Source organism: Pithys albifrons, chromosome 19 (genome assembly GCF_047495875.1).
Source record: "Pithys albifrons albifrons isolate INPA30051 chromosome 19, PitAlb_v1, whole genome shotgun sequence".
Lineage (NCBI taxonomy): Eukaryota > Metazoa > Chordata > Aves > Passeriformes > Thamnophilidae > Pithys > Pithys albifrons.
Genome location: NC_092476.1, coordinates 10,424,316 through 10,443,106, shown reverse-complemented (window position 1 = coordinate 10,443,106; position 18,791 = coordinate 10,424,316). Strand labels below are relative to the sequence as shown.

At 51.7% G+C, this 18,791-nt stretch overlaps 1 protein-coding gene across 5 annotated transcripts in view; it reads left to right on the top strand.

The window, feature by feature from the left end:
* PIK3R5 (phosphoinositide-3-kinase regulatory subunit 5) overlaps positions 1-18,791 on the top strand; it is a 69,024-nt gene that overhangs the window by 32,986 nt on the left and 17,247 nt on the right. For 3 of the 5 annotated variants that reach the window (XM_071573830.1, XM_071573827.1, XM_071573828.1), the window contains exons 2-5: positions 5,441-5,550; positions 15,873-15,973; positions 17,396-17,464; positions 18,213-18,351. In XM_071573830.1, the coding sequence (XP_071429931.1) occupies positions 5,454-5,550; positions 15,873-15,973; positions 17,396-17,464; positions 18,213-18,351 (406 nt within the window). In that variant the 5' untranslated portion in view covers positions 5,441-5,453. Of the gene's footprint in view, positions 1-4,300; positions 4,365-5,440; positions 5,551-15,872; positions 15,974-17,395; positions 17,465-18,212; positions 18,352-18,791 lie in introns of those variants that run through there. The other 2 variants (XM_071573829.1, XM_071573831.1) reach the window with 2 other exon arrangements.

The window sequence follows — 18,791 nt, the reverse complement described above, 5'->3', positions numbered from 1 at the left end:
TGCCCCATTCCCATGACATTGCAAATTGTTGGCCATTTGGTGAAAACAGGGCAAAACCTTGAGGCAAATTGGTTTCTCTCAGGACATGGGGCTCTTAAAACAAGGGGGTTTAAATGTGGTCACTTCTGTGGCTGAGAAGGCTGTAACATCACTGGCATGATGTAACATTAAGGAGAGCAAGCCTTGCCCTCTGCCTTTCTCACCCTGAGCTGTTCATGGCCTGGCTGCTTTTCCCTGTGCCTGCGCGGTGTGGTTGGGGTTCCTGAGTTCCTGCTTCCCTGTGCTGGATCAGAGTGCTTGGGGTTCCTGAGTTCCTGCTTCCCTGTGCTGGATCAGAGTGGTTGGTGTTCCTGAGTTCCTGCTTCCCTGTGCTGGATCAGTGTGCTTGGGGTTCCTGAGTTCCTGCTTCCCTGTGCTGGATCAGTGTGCTTGGGGTTCCTGAGTTCCTGCTTCCCTGTGCCTGCTTGGTGTGGTTGGTGTTCCTGAGTTCCTGCTTCCCTGTGCCTGGATCAGAGTGGTTGGGGTTCCTGAGTTCCTGCTTCCCTGTGCTGGATCAGAGTGGTTGGGGTTCCTGAGTTCCTGCTTCCCTGTGCTGGATCAGAGTGGTTGGGGTTCCTGAGTTCCTGCTTCCCTATGCCTGGATCAGTGTGGTTGGTGTTCCTGAGTTCCTGCTTCCCTGTGCTGGATCAGTATGGTTGGTGTTCCTGAGTTCCTGCTTCCCTATGCCTGGATCAGTGTGCTTGGGGTTCCTGAGTTCCTGCTTCCCTGTGTTGGATCAGTGTGCTTGGGGTTCCTGAGTTCCTGCTTCCCTGTGCCTGCTTGGTGTGGTTGGTGTTCCTGAGTTCCTGCTTCCCTGTGCCTGGATCAGAGTGGTTGGGGTTCCTGAGTTCCTGCTTCCCTGTGCTGGATCAGAGTGGTTGGGGTTCCTGAGTTCCTGCTTCCCTGTGCTGGATCAGAGTGGTTGGGATTCCTGAGTTCCTGCTTCCCTGTGCTGGATCAGTATGGTTGGTGTTCCTGAGTTCCTGCTTCCCTATGCCTGGATCAGTGTGCTTGGGGTTCCTGAGTTCCTGCTTCCCTGTGCCTGGATCAGTGTGCTTGGGGTTCCTGAGTTCCTGCTTCCCTGTGCTGGATCAGTGTGCTTGGGGTTCCTGAGTTCCTGCTTCCCTGTGCTGGATCAGTGTGCTTGGGGTTCCTGAGTTCCTGCTTCCCTGTGCTGGATCAGTGTGCTTGGGGTTCCTGAGTTCCTGCTTCCCTGTGCTGGATCAGTGTGCTTGGGGTTCCTGAGTTCCTGCTTCCCTGTGCTGGATCAGAGTGCTTGGGGTTCCTGAGTTCCTGCTTCCCTGTGCTGGATCAGTGTGCTTGGGGTTCCTGAGTTCCTGGTTCCCTGTGCTGGATCAGAGTGGTTGGTGTTCCTGAGTTCCTGCTTCCCTGTGCTGGATCAGAGTGGTTGGTGTTCCTGAGTTCCTGCTTCCCTGTGCTGGATCAGTGTGCTTGGGGTTCCTGAGTTCCTGCTTCCCTATGCCTGGATCAGAGTGGTTGGTGTTCCTGAGTTCCTGCTTCCCTGTGCCTGCTTGGTGTGATTGGGGTTCCTGAGTTCCTGCTTCCCTGTGCTGGATCAGAGTGGTTGGTGTTCCTGAGTTCCTGCTTCCCTGTGCTGGATCAGTGTGCTTGGGGTTCCTGAGTTCCTGCTTCCCTATGCCTGGATCAGAGTGGTTGGTGTTCCTGAGTTCCTGCTTCCCTGTGCCTGCTTGGTGTGGTTGGTGTTCCTGAGTTCCTGGTTCCCCTCAGTCTCTGTCAGTTCCTCCATCAGGGCTGTCTGCAGATGCACCCTGCTGATGGTGGGTGGCTGTCCTGTTTAGGAGGGACCCTTGGGACATGTGATGGTGTGTTTAGTTTGGTTGGTCAGCTCTGTGTTTGGACCACAGTGATGTAAAGCAGTTGGAACTCTGTCTAGGTGAGATCTAACCAGCTTCTTGTGAGGAGTGCAGTCCTTTCTGACTGTGCTGATCCTGCAGCTGGGGCATAAGGAACATGCCTGGAAAGCTGGAGATTCACCTTCTGCTCCTGACTATGCCACAAGTCACTGTGGGACAGCAGAAAAATTGCCTAACACTCCCAAACATTCACTTCTCTGCTGCTTTGATGGTGACTGTATGGTTTGCACAGTGTTTGGAGGGTGCTTCTAAGGTGCAGGTGCTGGAGGAGGGAAACCAACCTCATACTGGAGAACATCCAGGGCTTGAACTCCTGTAGCTTGTTTTTTTTTGTGCTGAAGTCTGATGCATGGGTGAGGTGTGGTGGGATAAAGGCCTTTTGTTTGCTTTGCTCAGCTCTTGCTAATGGTGTGCTGAGCAGGAGAGGCATTTGACCTGGGCACACTTTTCCATACACAATATCACACAATCTTTTGGGGTGGAAAAGACCTCCAAGATCATTGAGCCCACCCTGTGCCCGATGTCCACCTTGCCCCTCAGACCAGAGCACTGAGTGCCACAGCCAGTCCTTCCTTGGGCACCTCCAGGGCTGGGCACTCCAAACCTCCCTGGGCAGCCCCTTCCAATGCCTGACCACCCTTCCTGTGGAGAAATTCTATCTGATGTCCAACCTGGTAATGCTCACGGTTGATGCCTTGTCCAGCAGTGATGCTCAGTCATTGCCTGAGGATGTTCCCCACAAGTGCTGTGGTGTGTCCTCTTTTCCTGTCTCTTGGGAGCTGTCTAAGTCTTTCACAGAGGGACTGAACAGATGTGTGGGTACCAGGTTGTGTTGCCTGCAGAGCTGCTGTCAGGAGAGTTGTGACAATCTGATGTCGGAAGGTCTCTCCCTGGTGTTGTGTCTCAGTTGGTCCACCCCTTCTCCCTTCCCTGGGTAGTGGTTGTACTCTTACTGAAAAGTCTCCAGTGGAGATGGTAAGGAATCCCACACCCTTCCCAACATATTGATCTGCTTGGTAATGCAAAGGGCAGCAGCCAGGTGTGGTGACAAGGGTGTCCCCAAGGGTGCCAGAACATGGCCACTTGCAGCCTGGGTGTGTTGTGAAACGTGACCATGCAGTGACTGCAACATCCCTTCCACCTGCTCCCAGTACCTTGCACCTCGTGGTTTTGCCAAAGCAGCTCTTGGTTTAGCCACTCTTCTGCTGGGAGTCCAGTTGGGAGAAGAAGATGAAAGATGAGATTTTTTTTTTCCCTGTAGAGTTGTGCAACACTCTCATAAAATGCAAAGTATTGATCCAAAACCTTGACCTCAACACTTGTTTTTCTTAATGTTCTTGAGATGCTCAACAGGTCTCCTTGGAAAGTTATATTACATCCTCCAGAACTGTCCCTTGTTTATGGTCTCGTTCAGCGTGGGTGGGAAGGAACGGAGAGTTGGGGGAATATACAGTGGAAAAGGTTGAAAAGTTTCTGCTTGGTTGTGGTGGACAAACTGAATTGTCTCCCACAAAAAATGCTGCCATAAGCACTGCCTTGGAAGAAGAGGTTTATATTGATGTGTGGTCTGTAGCACACCAGGGGACTGTGTTTTGTGGTTTGAAAGTTATGGTAATATCTTGGTTATATTTTGTCCTTAAATTCCCTGCCTGTTGTGTGCTGGGACATGAGATGCAGTGGGAAGGGATGGCTGGATTGGAGTGGGGTGAGGAGCCTGTTCCCCTCGAGGACTGAGCTGTGCCCTAAACGAGCTGACATGCGGGAAGGTGTGTTTTTGTGAGCTGGGTGTTGTAAGGGGTGCCTGTGAGTCACACCGTGCTCTTAGTCACCATTTTCCTCTTGCCACAAGCCATGACTAAGGTGCTGGTGTGCAATTCCCCGCTCATTCAGCCCGTGGCACCGCAGGGGAGTGTTTCTTGGTGTTCCTCACACGGGCGCTGTGGATGGATAAAACTCTGGTGAAGACCATAAGAACATGCTGTGGCAGTGGGACACAAGAGACAGGAGCCCATGAGCTGCCTTGGGGTGAAGGAGAGAGCTTGATTTGGCAGGTCAGTGGTGGTCCTTGCGTGTTTGTTTTCCCCTGTTTGGAGCTGTTGGTGGGTTCTCTCCAGCGCAGGAAGGACTGAGGGGCAGGGCTGGAGCTAACCTGCCTCCTCCCTGGGGTCTTGGGGAGCCCCAGCAGCCAGACACATCTTTCCTGAGCCCTTTTGGGGGAGTTGCTGGGAATTCAATGTGGGTGGAGGTAGCCATGCTGAGTGCACGGAGCTTCTGCTGAGATCACAGTGACTTTTTTTCCATCCAGGGGTGCTGAGATGGGTGCAGCCACCACTCTCTGAGCAGAGAATTGAGCATTTGGGGTGGCTTTGGGAACTATATTGGTGTGTGGCATAGGTACAGGAGCATGCTGTGCAAAGGCCTCCTTGACAGGTGGGTTTGTAGTACTGACAGGTTATATTTCTTCTTCCTGGATTATTTTGTGCATTTGTGTTGCCTCTAACAAAGAGGCAAAGAGTACGTGGGAGGGATTCTTGTCTGTGCTTTGGGAGAGGAGGGAAACTGGACCCAGGGTCTCTCTGGACTCCAGGGATGGCACTGCAGGGGAGGAGGGAATCTCTGCCCAGTCACCTCTTTGGTTGCTTGTGATCAGATGGGTCTGAGCAGTAAATCTTCTGGGCAAGTGGCTTTTATATTCATGGTGTCCCAGATGGCTGCATTTGAATTAGGTGGGGTAAAATCCTCCTCCCCCAGCCCAAGGTGAGGTTGCAGCCTGGGCTGTGGGATGCGAAACACGCAATCGCTGTTGCACAATGTCCTTGGGTGTTCTGACGTTCCCTCTGTGTTTTCCTGCATTGCCCCAAGGGCACATGGACCTTTTCTTCATGCTGGCCATGTGGCAGCAAGGTGGCAGTGCTGGGCACGTGGAGTGGGTTTGTGACCACTGCCAGTGAACACTGGAGCCGTCAAGGACAATCTATGTCTAATGCAAGGAGTAAAAGTGTGGACTGTGGACTCTGCTGCCACCTTTCCCAGGTTGGACCAGATGATCTTCTGAGATCACTCCCAGCCTGGGCTGGTCCATGATTCCCATCTGAGCTGTAATCTTTTGCAGTGTTACCTTCAATGGAGGTTAACCCTCGATTACCTCCTCACCACTGACACGTAAGCAAGACTCGTTCTGCCCTGCAGACCAAAGTTGTGAGAAGGCAGAGATGTCTGCAGTAGGTCTGGGATGCCTTGCCCCCACTGCCTCTCCTGATTGAGTGATGGACATGTATGCCTCCTTTTCTTTGCCAAGGTTGGCAAGGACTGGGGAGCAGAGGGAAGATGACAGCAGGGTGGGTGTTTTGTTGGCTTTGGGGTTGGCAGGGGTGACACGAGGCAGTAACAGGGTGGTGTTCACCAGGAGCACCTTCTCTGCACTGCAGCAGGAGCATGGCTCCCTTCCTCACACTTCCCTAAGGACCCTGTATATTTGACTAACTTTCCTGCTTCTTCCTCTGCAGGAGATGAATTAAAATGCAGCACACCACGTGCACAGAGGACAGGATCTACCACGCACTGGAAAGATGTCTACATGGGCTTAGCAGAGGTGCTGTCTCCAGCAGATGGGCTGGTAGGTGATCTGTTAACCACGGGCTTGTTCTTCTGTCTCTGTGTGATCTGCTGACCTACCTGGGCTCCTGGCTAAGAGAGACCTGTTGGTGCTTCCAGAGACCTGGAGGCCTTTTTTGCCTTCCAGTGTTCTATGTGGGATCCAACCTAGTCAGTCTTCCTGAGCCTCTTGCTGTAGTAGGATGGTTTTCCAAGACATTGAACAAGTCATATTGGGTCTTGTAAAGACTCAGCAGAGAAGTCGTGCATGTTGCCAGCTGTCCATGCGTGAGTTTGAGGGGAAAGGAGTCTTTGTTTACCACAAGGAAAGACTCCTTTGTACAACCAGCCAGCCTTGCTTTGATGCAGAGTCCCCAAACCCATGGGTGTGGTCTCTGCTGCAATGCAGAAGCAGGAACAGAGATGTTACTGACTTGATTTAAACCTGGGTCAGACACCGTGGTGGCCATAAAGATGTGAGCCATGTTCAGATGGCTGTGAAGGGATTTGGGATGATGGTGGTGAGGGCAGAGCAGCAACGAGCAGAAGTAATTTTTGAATGTCACTTTGTCCTTTCTTCCTCATGCTCATGTTTGTGAGCTGCAACTGAATCACTCCCAAATCATCTTGCGGATGAAAGAATAGAAATGTATTTGGTGGGCTAACAAATTCAGATTCCTTTTTGTCTGTGCAGTTCTTTCAACCCTTTCTGCTTTTCTTTTTATCTGTAAGTCAACAAAGAGGTGCAAATAATATCCCATGTGCTGCCAAATACCAGAGTAACCCCTTTTGCTGTGTCCATTTCCTCACACCCACCGTAGCAATGCCAGGGATGCTGTAGCTGTAGCATCACCTGGGGTCTTGGTTTGTGCAGTTATGACCAAGACTCCTGTGTCTCTTCATTTCCCCATGCTCTGGGAGCCAGGCCCTGAAGTGTGACCTACATTCTTGGTTCCTGGAAGCGTGACCTCTCGTTTGGCACCGTGACAGCGCGTGTCCAGAGGAGCCCATCTCGCCAAGCGAGTCATTGTGCGCCACAGAACTCACCTCTTCCTGTAATTACAATTAATCAATTCCTGTGTCACTCACAAACTCTTAATCCCAGCCCCTCAGCACTGGTGTTTGTGTTAGGGAAGCCTTTAAACAACGACTTTGTAATTTTTCCGGCTCATTAGCAAAGCCCAGACTGTACAGGGCAGGGGGCTGGGCTGGTGGGCTCTGCTGGAGGCAGCTGTGCTGCCCAGCCATTCCTAATGATTTCCCCCCCCTCTCTTTGCCTCCTGCTTCTCAGTCCTCTTCATGTGGGTTTGGCAGAATGACCTGGCATTCCTGGGAGAATCTCAGGCGTTTTACACAGCAGAAAGTCCCCTTTCATCAGAAGCATTTGTGCTGTTGCCAAAACCCTTCAGCATGACCAGTGTGCCCGTTTCCTCAGTGGTGGTGGGTGGGTGTTAATGGCTCTGCTGTGCCCTGGCCCTGGTTCTGCTGCTGGGGACCCCCCAGGACAACCCATCCAGTGCCTTTCCATGGGGGCTGTCCCTCACTTTAATATGCTGGCTTTGAGGAGCCTTTCCCCTTGCAGGAGTAGGAAGTATTTGCAGTATCAGGTATGATTTAGGGAAGGAGGGCACAGTGCACCCACACCCCATAGCAGTGCATCCCGTTGCTGCTCAAAAACAGAGCAAAAATGTTTTCACATCCTTCTGCCTTCCCCATGTTACAAGCAACAGTTTCATTATCCCTGAACTGTGTCAGATCCAGGCTGTCATTTGTGGCAGGGTTGTTCCTCATGTGTTCAGTGAATCCTTCCATCTTGTGCTTAGCTGGGCCATAACCTTCTTCTTTCTCATTTTTAACTTCTTGCATCACTTCCATTTCCCAATTTATTTGCTTTCCCCTCCTTTTTTCCCATTTCCATACACCAAAATAACACACCACGTTGCTGCAGCTTTTGGGTCTGAGACCTTGCTAGAGTTTTGTTCATTTTTAAATTATTTAGTGCTGTATTTTTACATGAAAATTCTGCAGGAGGTTGCTTGAGAGTGGGTGAGTAATGGTTTCCGAGGCGTTGTTTCCCCCCTGCGTAAGTGACTGACTAGCTGAGGTCTGTGAAGTCAGCAAAGAGGAGAAGTTACGAGTGCTTTGACCATCCCAGATTTATACTCTAGATGACCCTGTGACCAGTACTGGGGGTCTATATAGAAGGTCTTTCTGCAGAGTTTATAGGAGGAACCAAATTAAAATTAGTTGTCTCTGATTTATAAAAGTCCTTGTTAGTAAAATGCTTGGAAGGGCAACCTCCTTTTCCTCATGGTGTCCCCATTCAGGGTTTGCCTTGCTTTGACCCTGAGATCAGCTCACTTGGTTAAAACTTGGTTGTAATAATGCCAAGGTCATGGGTTCAATCCCCTGTGTGGGCCATTGACTCAAGAGTTGGACTCGATGATCCTTGGGGGTCCCTTCCAACTTGGAATAGTCTGTGTTGCTGGAGAGAGACCATAGTCAAATTAGAGTGGGATAAAGGAAGAAATATATTTTACTTCTTGCTGGTGAGCAGAGAAACAGGGAGTTTTTGGTGAAGGAGAGCCCTGGGCTTGGGTCTGGTGGTGCCAGAGCTGCCGTGCTACAGTCAGAGGTGGAAGAGGGAGTGGGGGATCATTATGGATGGAAGTTGCTGGAGAGTCTGGAGAGCAACCCAATGCCTGGAAGGAGCAGTGGGATCTGCTGTTGTGTGTCTGCCACAGGGCTGCTCATGGGTCAGAGAGGATGAAGGATGCTGGTGAGGGAGGGTGGATGAAGGTCAGTGGTGAGCTGAGGGAGGAATGTTCAACAACATGCCTCGCATGGTGCCCAGGAGTTCAGTCTACTCAGCTCCAAAAAAAGAGAAACTTAAGATCCTGCTCAATTATACTGAAATGCCCTCATGAGAAAAGAACAGAATCTGGTGTGGGGCTCCTCCAGCTTAGTCACCAAGTAGTGAAATGCTCTGGGTGCAGAATGAAGGTTACTGATTACTAAACCTGGCAAGTTTTAACCTTTGAGCTGATTTCTCAAGGTTTGTCATGGGTTTTCTTGCCATAATCACTGCCCAGGTTGGGTGGAAATGCTTGGCTCTAGCCCTGGGAGGTGCCACTGTGCCCTGCTACTGGATATCCATATGTATTTTCCTTATCTAAGCAACTGCTTGGATATGGAATCTGCAGGTTGGATTGCTGTGCAGTGCAGGATGCATCCCGAGGGGATGCTGTGGCTGCAAGGCTTGGACTGTCCTCTGTCCTTCAAGCACCTCCAATCCCTCCTTTCAAACTGCTGCAAGTCATCCCCTCCTCTGGGCAGTCCCTTGGAGAAGCCACCTTCTTCTGGAAAGGACGGAGGTGAAACGGTGTGAGTGGGTTTGGGGGAGGGAGGAAATGGGCTCTTCTGATTTCCACCCCTCCAGCTATGTCACTTCTGATGGCACCAGAACCTGATGCCCAGCCCAAGCACAGTGGGCAGTTTGGTCATGATGTGGTATTTCTGCTTTATTTCTTTCATTTTTCTGACTTGACAGTTGCCCAGTACAAAGAGCAGCAGATGGGGAAATGCCACCCCCTGAGGCCAGGAAGGATGGAGGAGGAGGAGCAGGAGGAGGAGGACGAGGAGGAGGAGCAGGAGGAGGAGGACGAGGAGGAGGAGGACGAGGAAGACGAGGAGGAGGAGGAGGAGGACAAGTAGGAGGAATAGGAGGAGGAGAAAGAGGACAAGAAGGATGAGGAGGATGAGGAGGAGGAGGAAGAGGACGAGGAGGAGGACAAGAAGGAGGAGGAGGACGAAAAGGAGGAGGAGGAGGAGGAGAAGGAGGATGAGAAGGAGGAGGAGGAGGAGGAGGAGGACAAGGAGGACGAGGAAGACGAGGAGGAGGAGGAGGAGGAGGAGGACAAGTAGGAGGAAGAGGAGGAGGAGAAAGAGGACGAGAAGGATGAGGAGGAAGAGGACGAGGAGGAGGACAAGAAGGAGGAGGAGGAGGAGGACAAGAAGGAGGAGGAGGAGGAGGAGGAGGACAAGAAGGAGGAGGAGAAGGAGGAGGAGGACAAGAAGGAGGAGGAGGAGGAGGAGGAGGAGGAGGAGGACGAGTAGGAGGAAGAGGAGGAGGAGGAAGAGGACGAGGAGGAGGAGGAGGACGAGAAGGAGGAGGAGGATGAGGAAGACGAGGAGGAGGAGGAAGAGGACGAGGAGGAGGAGGAGGACGAGAAGGAGGAGGAGGATGATGAAGACGAGGAGGAGGAGGAAGAGGACGAGGAGGAGGACGACGAGTAGGAGGAGGAGGAGGAGGAGGAAGAGGACGAGAAGGAGGAGAAGGAGGAAGAGGACGAGAAGGACGAGGAGGAGGAGGACGAGTAGGAGGAGGAGGAGGATGAGAAGGATGAGGAGAAGGAGGAGGAGGAGGAGGGTGAGAAGGAGGAGGAGGAGGAGGGTGAGAAGGAGGAGGGTGAGGAGGAGGAGGAGGAGGAAGAGGAGGACGAGGAGGAGGAGGCGGAGGAGGAAGAGAACACCCATACCAATCAAAGTGTGGGTGCTGTGCCCAGGCTCCCTCTGGGCATGGAGGGCTTGGTGCAGCTCCTGCCTAGCACCTTGTCCTTGCTTGGAACCTTCGCTGTGGGCTTGACTCTCCCAGAGGGAGATGTTTCTTTGGGTCTGTGTCGTGCTGTGTTCAGTGGAATCTCACTGTGTTGGATGTTGGGATAAGCACAGTTTAGTCGCAGCCCCAGGTTCCTCCAGCTGGGGACATGATGTGTTCTGGGCTGCCTTTGTTGCTGGCAGATAAATCTGACTCATTTTCCATGCATTAAGAAAAAATAAATAGTGCTGGGTCACTGGTTTGGTGAAGCCAAACCGGATGGATGAGCATGAGGGCAGGGTGGATGTCAGCAGTTCTTCCAGTTGTGGACTTCCTGCTGCCCTGCTGGGAGGTCTCCTGTGCCTCTTGTGACAAAATTCATTGGATTTAAGAGCTGGAAGGTGGAGTTCTGGTTTGTGCTGCCTGTACAAAGTGCATTTACAATGCTGATCTTGAAACCTCTAGAGCCATGGACTGCTCTCCTTTGAGGCACTGAGGGGTTTGTGAGCCTGATTTTGCCTCCCATTTCCCTCAGCCAAGAGGCTCCTGCCTGAGCTCTGCAAACTTCTGCAAAGTGGGTGAGATAAAGTGTTTCCTTCCAACAGAGAACTTCTCAGACCTTGTACAGGGGTGACAGTGAGTGCATCCCTTAAGGAAAGGGGTTTAGAGTTCTCCCTTAAAGAGAAAAGAGCTACCTGGAGTGTGTGTGGGGTCCTGTGACCAATGAGATGCTTTGGTGAATGTGAGGTGAGTGGACCAGCCAATAATGTCATGACATGTTGGATGTGAGAGGATATAAAAGGTGTGGATGTTACTGAGAATAGAACTAGACCTACTACATCTACTACTATGAATTACTACTACTATGAACCATGAGCTATGAGGAAACTGTGAAACTAACTTGAATAAACTCTTTCAAGCCTTCTGATCAAACCTTCTGATGCTGCTGTGCCTGAGCTCTTCTGACCGTCATTCACGCTGCCCCCTTGCTGGAGATCAGGGTGGCCCCAATAACCTTGCACAGCTCAATAAATTGGAGTTAATGAGGAGCTCAGCTCCTGTTTGCAGTGATGACAGGGAGCATCCCTGCACTGGCCTGGGAGGACTCCCCAGGGCATCCCTGAGCTGTGCCCTCCACACAGACTCGGGGCCTCGCTTGCATCTCACAGTGAGAAATGTTTTTTGGGAATGAAAGAGCAAGTGCAGCATCCAGGGGAAAGCCTGGTTCAAACTTCCCATGTGCTCTCGGTGCACATCTACCCTTGTCCACTCCAGGACAGGGAGGGTGCCCAGCACGGTCTGGTGGTGCTGATTTTCAGCATACCTGGCACAGTGGGGTGGACTCAGTTTGATCTTTGTGCTGGTGCTGCTGTGGCCTAGTGTAAAACATCACTGCTGAGTGTCCCTGTTGTTGTGCCTGACCCTTTGTGGTGACACAATGCAGTGTTGCAGCAGAGCAGCAGTGTAACACCTGCTGGGGTGTGCTGAGGTGAGGGATGGCTGCAAATACACCTGCTGAAAACCTCACCTGGCTGCAGCCTCTCTCTGGCCTGGGAATAAACCAAGTGCTGCTTGGCAGTTCATGAAGTCCCCAGGTGCCAGCACAGCCCCAGCTGTGTTCCAGGGGGACACAGGACATCTGCAGATGGACAGAGAGAGCTCCTTTCTGCTGTTAAGGTCACCCTGGGCTTTTGTCCCTAACCTGTGCACATTTAAGGGCATCACCCTCCCTGGCCAAATAACCTTTTTAGTTTGGGTGCAGGGATGTGGTTGTGGGGTCTAACTCTGTTCCCAGTGATGGGAAAGTGTTGTGACCTGCACTGTGTGAGGAGGGAAGGGAATTCCCACCCAGGTCTGTATCCCTGTCCTGATGGAGCCAGACACTTTGCTTTGCTGTGTGGTCTTTGTTTATTGTGTCCAGGATTTCTGAGCTGCATTTTGTGCTTGAGGCTATTTTTGCAAGAGCACAGCTGTTTTGGTGTGTCTCTGGTTAATGCAGCTTTGCCAAATTTAGGAGCTCAGACCCTGGCAACCTGCTGCTTCCCAGCACTGATTAACTTAATTCCAGGGTAATCCCAGAGCCTTGCTATGACCATGAGTTAAACAGAAATTTGCTTATAATGATACTATTCAAATATACCTGGTTGTGTCCTGGTGCTTCAGCTCATAGCTCCTGTAGAAGATTCAAAAATGAGTGAGAAGACCTCAGGTCTGAAATACAGAATATCCTGACTTGTAAGGGACCCACAAGGAATCATTAAGTCCAACTCCTGGCCCTGCAAAACACCCCAACAATCCCACCCTGTCTCTGAGAGCATTGTCCAAATGCACCTTGAGTTCTGGCAGCCTTGGGGCTGTGCCCACCGCCCTGGGGAGCCTGTTCAGAGCTCACCACCCTCTGGGGGAAGAACCTTTTCCTGAGATCCAACCTAACCCTGCCCTGACACAGCTCCAGCCATTCCCTCTTATGTTTGTTCCCTTATGTTATGTTTGTAAGATGCCTCCCTTGAGCCCTGCTCTTGTCTCTGCTCTTGCCCATCCTCCCAGCCTCTACACAGAGGGTTTGCCCCAGTTTCCTCCAGGGGAAGCAGCCCAGTGCCTCTCCCTCTGCCCCATTCAGCACAGAGTGACGCCGTGAGCTGCTGCCACCACAGTTTCCTCCTCCCTCGCTACAAGTGAGAGGAAGGAAAGAGCCCACGTCCTGCTATTTGTGTTTGTGGTTATGGTTGTGCAGGATGTGATGTTCCTCTCCCGGGGTGATGCTCCCCAGTGGAGATCTGCCCCACCATGGATGCTGCTCCTCATTGCCAGCCTCCTCCCTTGGCAGTGTAGCAGGGCTGGGCTCTCACAGGTGAAAGATTCATGGAATGGGTTGGGTTGGGAGGGACCTTAAAGATCATCTTGTTCCCACCCCCCATCCCATGGGCAAGGACACCTTTCACTAGTCCAGATTGCTCCAACCTGGCCTTGGACACTCCCAGGGATGGGGCAGCCACAGCTTCTCTGGACAACCTGTGCCAGGGCTTCACCCCTCCCACAGGGAAAAATTTCTTCCTAATATCCAATCTAACTCTGCTCTCTGTCAGTGTGAAACCATTCTCCCTTGTCCTGTCACTCTAGGCCCTTCTCCAAAGTCCCTCTCCAGCTCTCTTGGAGCCCCTTTAGAAACTGGAAGGGACTCTAAGATAAATAATCCCCTCAGCTGGAGCAGGACGGGTTTTTTCAAGGCACCATGTGAGCCCAGCGGCTTCTTGCAGACGTCAGCAAAGCTCTTGGCAGCTCTGACCACTTCTGCTGGGCCAGTTGCTTACTTGACTATCTCCCAGGTGCTGGGGCTTTCCTTGCAGGATGCCACACTCTGGTGGGAAAATATTGATTTATTTGGGCAGTCTGTGGGAGTCATCCCAGGCAGAGCTGTGGCTTCGTGGCATTGTGTTGGCCTATGGAAGTGGCTCAGAGTAAATCCGGAGCATCACTGAATTCCCAAATTGATGGTGGCTGTTCCCTCACTGACAAGATATCTCAGTGTTTTGGTGGGTGTCAGCAAACACAGTAAGATGCTGGAGGCAAATTAGAAAGTGCGTCTGAGCTGCTTGGAAACTTTCCAGAGGGATCTTTCTCTGCTGGAAAATGTTGATTCACTGAAAGTACAAAGTTGTGTGGTAGCCCAGGGGCTTTCCCAGGGGGAAGTCTTCTGCCCTGTTCATTCAGCTACAAGCCTGGCATAAAGCCACAGAAATTGTGTGTGTCCTGGAGAGCAAATGCTTGTCCGGGGACAACTTGTACAACTTCAGCACTAGTTTTGCTTGTCTTTACATTTGTCTTCTCCCATTGGCCATGGCAGCCTCTTCCCTGGTTTAAATTCATCTTGCTTAGCACCTAGAAGGTGTGTAAAGGTATTTTAAGACATGTCTGTGTTTGATGAATCTGTCGCCTCTGCAGTAGAGAATTGACGTGTGTGTGTGTGTGTGTGTGTGTGTGTGTGTGTGGCTCGGCTTCGAGAACGAAGATTTGGGCAGGGCTGTCCCCACGTGCCCTTCCAGCCTGCGCAGTGGATTTTAGGTGAGGCTCAGCGTGCGCAGAACTGGCCCCACCGTTTCAGTCCTGAGGTTCATCTGCCACGGCCGAGCGAGCTTGGACGGTGCCAGTGAAGTCCTCAGGACTAGAACCTACAGCCCCCGGCATTTCCCAGGAGGTCTCCCATCCAAGTACTAATCCGGGGCTGACCCTGCTGAGCTTCGGAGATGTGATGGGATCGGATCTCAGGGAGGCATTTAACTGCCTGTTAGTAGAGAATAATGTTTGAGGAAAAGACTCAACATCTGTAGGTGTGTGATGAAGTGCTGTCCCCTGCCAGCTCATGGCATTGTCTCTTACCTGCTCTAGCACGGATTGGTGTTTATGTCTGTGCCATTTAATTGTCTGTGTGAGTGAAATCCAGCTGGATTTATATTTATTTTTTCCTCTCTGATCTTTAGCCCCTCTTCTCTGCAGTGAGAGATGCTTTCTTAATCTTGGCTTTTGTTTTGGGCTGAGATTAGGAGAGCCCTGGTTCCAACACCCCTGAACTGTGTCCTGGGCTGCAGCTGAGCTGTGTAGTGCCCACACTGCATCCCCTTCTGCTGGAAAAATCCATAGCAGTGCAGGAGGGGGGAGATGCCAACATTGGTAATTTCCCAGATATTTGTTAGGCTGTTTGCTTGAAATTCTCTCTTAACTTTTCTCCCTGCGGCTGTGTGGGGTACCCAGGTCCCTGGGAAGGAGGAGGAGGAGGAGGAAGGGGAGGAGGGAGTGCTGCTCCCTCCTTACTCTGCAGATCCCGGACCTCTGGAGCCGGCAAACACCACCTCCTGCCCTGGGACTGGAATGAATGGAGATGCCTGGCAGCCTTCACACTGATCATTTCCTCTCAGGCCACTTGGGAGCTGGCCCTGACCCCCAAGAAGAACCTCGGGAAACACCTTGGGCCATTGTCACTGGTCTGATCCCAGCAGATGTCTGGGGAAGGAGATTGGAGGCTTTCAATTGTCTGGGGTGAGGGACCCACCATCCCTTTGCATGGCAATTCTCTTCTTTCAGTCTGGCTAATCTTCTGGTGGGGTTTTAATACATTTAATGGAAATTTGAAGGTGCAAAGAGATGGACTAAGCTGGGCAAGCTTGACATTGATGCTGCTATGAGCTCTGTCTGCAGTGACACTGCTGTGTTGGTGCATCTCCGGGGCATGGGGAAGCTGTGTGGGTGTGATGCAGCTGGAAGGAGTTGGATGTCTACATGACAAGGAGCTGAATTTGGTAGGATTTGAGCGAGTTTATAATTGAGATAATAGGTCTGGGGTGTTTGAGCCAGGGAGTGGCAAGGCAAGGGGTCACACTGGTGGGTTTTCTGTGCTCAGGCAAAAGGAAAGCTGGTTTCACCCATGCCAGGCACATCCCTCTGGCATCTGCACATGCACATGGCAGTGCTGGCATGTCAGCTACCCAGCTGGGGCCTAGGGAGAAGCATCCAGCTGAGCTGGGTGTGTTGGGTTGTGAGAACATGAAGGGCCTCAGGTACAAATTGGTGCTGCTGAGACAAGCACCTTTGTTTGAGGTTAGATCTGTCTAGAATGAGGGCATGAGGTTTTTTCTTCCGCTGTGATTTCTTGCATGTGGTCAACACCTTTCTCCCTGACACCTTTCCATTGTTCATCCCTCTTATGACCTTGAATGGGGCTGTGAGTGACAGTGGCTCTGTGTCCCCCACAGCAGGGCTGTGCCTGAACTGCTGGAGCCTGCAGGAGCTGGTGAGCAGAGATGCTGGCAACTACCTCATCCTCGTGGAGAAGATCCTTGGCAAGACCAAAGAGGTGAGTTGGAGAGCTGTCAGGGAGGGCTGTGGGCTTTGAGACATTGTCAGTTCCATGGCTTGCCCCAAATGGTGTTTTGCAGAACTTGGTGGCTGATTCTGGGTTCTGGTAAAGTATTGTTGGAGCACCAACACTTGGGGTCAGGTGGTGCTGAGTCTGGTGGGAGTAACTGGTGGGAGTAATGCTGCGTATCCCACCAGCTTTCAGCATGTGGGAACTATGAGGGAAAAGCCCAGCTTTGATATCTGTTCTTTGGGCAGCACTGCAGATCCACAGGGATGGGTTTGAACTCCTAGAGTGCTGCTTGGTGGTGTACAGAGGCATGCGGGGCTATAGCCCTACATGGATGAGCCAGCCTCTCTCAGACCTTCCCCAGGCCCTCCCTGGCCAGCAGCTGGGAGCTGCTACTCCAAAGCAGAGCACATTGAAAGTTTCCTGTTGTTTTTGGTGGAAACTTCTCTGTGTTTCTGCTGGGCTTCCTGAGGAGCTGCCACGCTGGGAACCACAGATGGGGTTTGCACCATGCAGCAGCCTGGCTGTGGGGTGAAGCAGACCTGGGAGGTGAAATGGGAATGGAGCCAATCTACTGACCTGCTGTGGTGCCATCATGTGCCAGAGAACCTCAAGGCATCACTGGTTGAGCAGGGTCATCCCAGGCTGCATCCGGAAAGGCCTTGGAGGAATCCCTTCATGTGGCAGGAAACAGTGATGTGTTTCCTAAATCCCCAGCACTGGGATTCATGTGATGGGGTAAATGCTGCCTTTCATTTTTGGGGGAAGAAAGGCTGTGGACCTGATAGCAGTTAAGTTTAGCACAATTCAGTTAAATCCTTTTATATGCTCTTTTAGTGTTTGCTATTGATCTTGTTGCTGACAGTGGTTTATTACATTAAGGCTTTTTGTAAGGATTTATTGCACTTTGTGCTGTGTTCATGAACAAGGGGAGACTGTACAAGTGTATCCTTGAGCTGTCACTGTGTCTCCAGGAGAAACAGTGCTGGTTATTCCCTGGCAAAGGCTGGGCTGGAAATACATGGGGTTTTATTGTGCTGCTGAGCTGTGCAAGCTGCTTGTAGGGGCTGGGCTGCCTCCTTGCCTCTCCAGGCTGCCTGCTTTGAGCCAATGCCATGTAATTTCAAGGAACTGTTCAAGGATCAGGAACATCAAAGGGCTGGAAGCTTGGCCAGATGTGGGTAAAGGCAGAGCAGGAGGTTGTGCTGGTCTGTCTGTCCCATGGGTGTGGGTTAGTGCCGCTTTAGGAGTTGTTTTCCCTTGGAGATGAGGGAATCTGCAGGGCACAGATATGTGATGGTGCAGGTTGGGTGCTGTTGGGGAGTCTCCTGGTCCCTCCAAGGATACTTTTGGGTGGTGCTCATGGCAAGCAGCCCAGCTCACCCCCTGCCCTCGGGCTCTTTCCTACAGGTGCAGGAGAACTGTGACTATGACCTCGTGACGCCCCTGGCTCTGCTCTTCTACTACGCCGTCCTGTATGTAAGTGCTGAGGCTGCTGCACAGAGCTTGATCCAGCCCCAGGGAGCCCACAGAGCCACACAGCAGTCACTGAAATCAGGGGGGCTTTGTCTGGGATGTCACAGCCTGCTTTGATCCATTCATCTCACAAAAAGATTCTCTACAAATCTGTGGGGATCACAATCAAAAAACCATTGCACAAGCTCAGCAGAAAAAAAATGAGCTTTGGGATATTTAAGCTATTTTTTAAAGGGTGGGCTAATCAGAAAGGGAGATGGGCAGTATCTCTGTGCAGAGAAGGGAAGTTTTTTCATTACCCTTTATACTTGTGCAAAATACACAGGCAATGGGAATGAATAGAAGGAGCGGAGCCTTTACAGGAAATACTTTTTTTATTATTATTATTATTGCTAGCACAATGCATCATTATCCCGAGGAAATCATTGCTGCCAGATCCTGCAAAAGCACAGGCTGTAATGCAATTCATCTGGAGGGGTGTGTGGTGGTTAAAAAGGAATTTATATATAGGCTTTGGCACGTGAGCCACAGCCGGGAGGTTGGGAAGGTGCAGAGCGGAAGGAACTTTCTTGGAGCTGTGCCCTGTGGGGATCCTTTGCCCCTTCCTTGAGAGAAGATGGGGTGTCACAGGATGAACCTCTGCTTTGCTTCCCCTCCTCCCACTTCCAGCCTAAACCCTTAAGGTTTTACACAGCACTTGTAGTTTGTGTCTTTGCTCCCTTTCTAACCATGTCTCCCTGTCCCTCTGCAGGCTCCTCACTTCCCACCAGGCTCTGACCTGCTCCTGAAAGCTGCCAGTGTGTACCACAACTTCCTGACCTGGCCTGTGCCCTACTGTGACACCTTCCGTGAGCTGCTCACCTTCATCAGCAATGAGCTGAAGGCCCCTGGTGAGTGCCCTTGCCCTGCATGTGCTGCTGGCACTGCTGCTCCAAAAACATTCCCTGCCTTGATCACCCAGTGTTTATTCCCCTGGTGTTGCTGCCTCATTCCCCACTTGCTTCATGAATCCTGTGAGCATAGTGTGCACATTTACCTTGGGCATCCCAAACCTCAGTTTTCCCAGGAGGTGAGGACCTCTACCCACCATCCTTGGGATGATATTCCCTGGTGCTCCAGCACAGGGTGAGACCAGATTCCTCTGGAGGAGCAGGGCAAGGTGATGTTTTTGGTGGCTGCCTTGTGTGCGAGGTGGTGGGAGCATCCCGAGGACTCCCCACTCTGGGAATTAGCAAAATGGGTAACTTATTTCCTGGCTGCCTTTCAGTCTGGTGGGTCTTTTCCACGGCTGAGCACGTGCTGGCTGCTCCCACCCAGCCCTGGCCTTTGT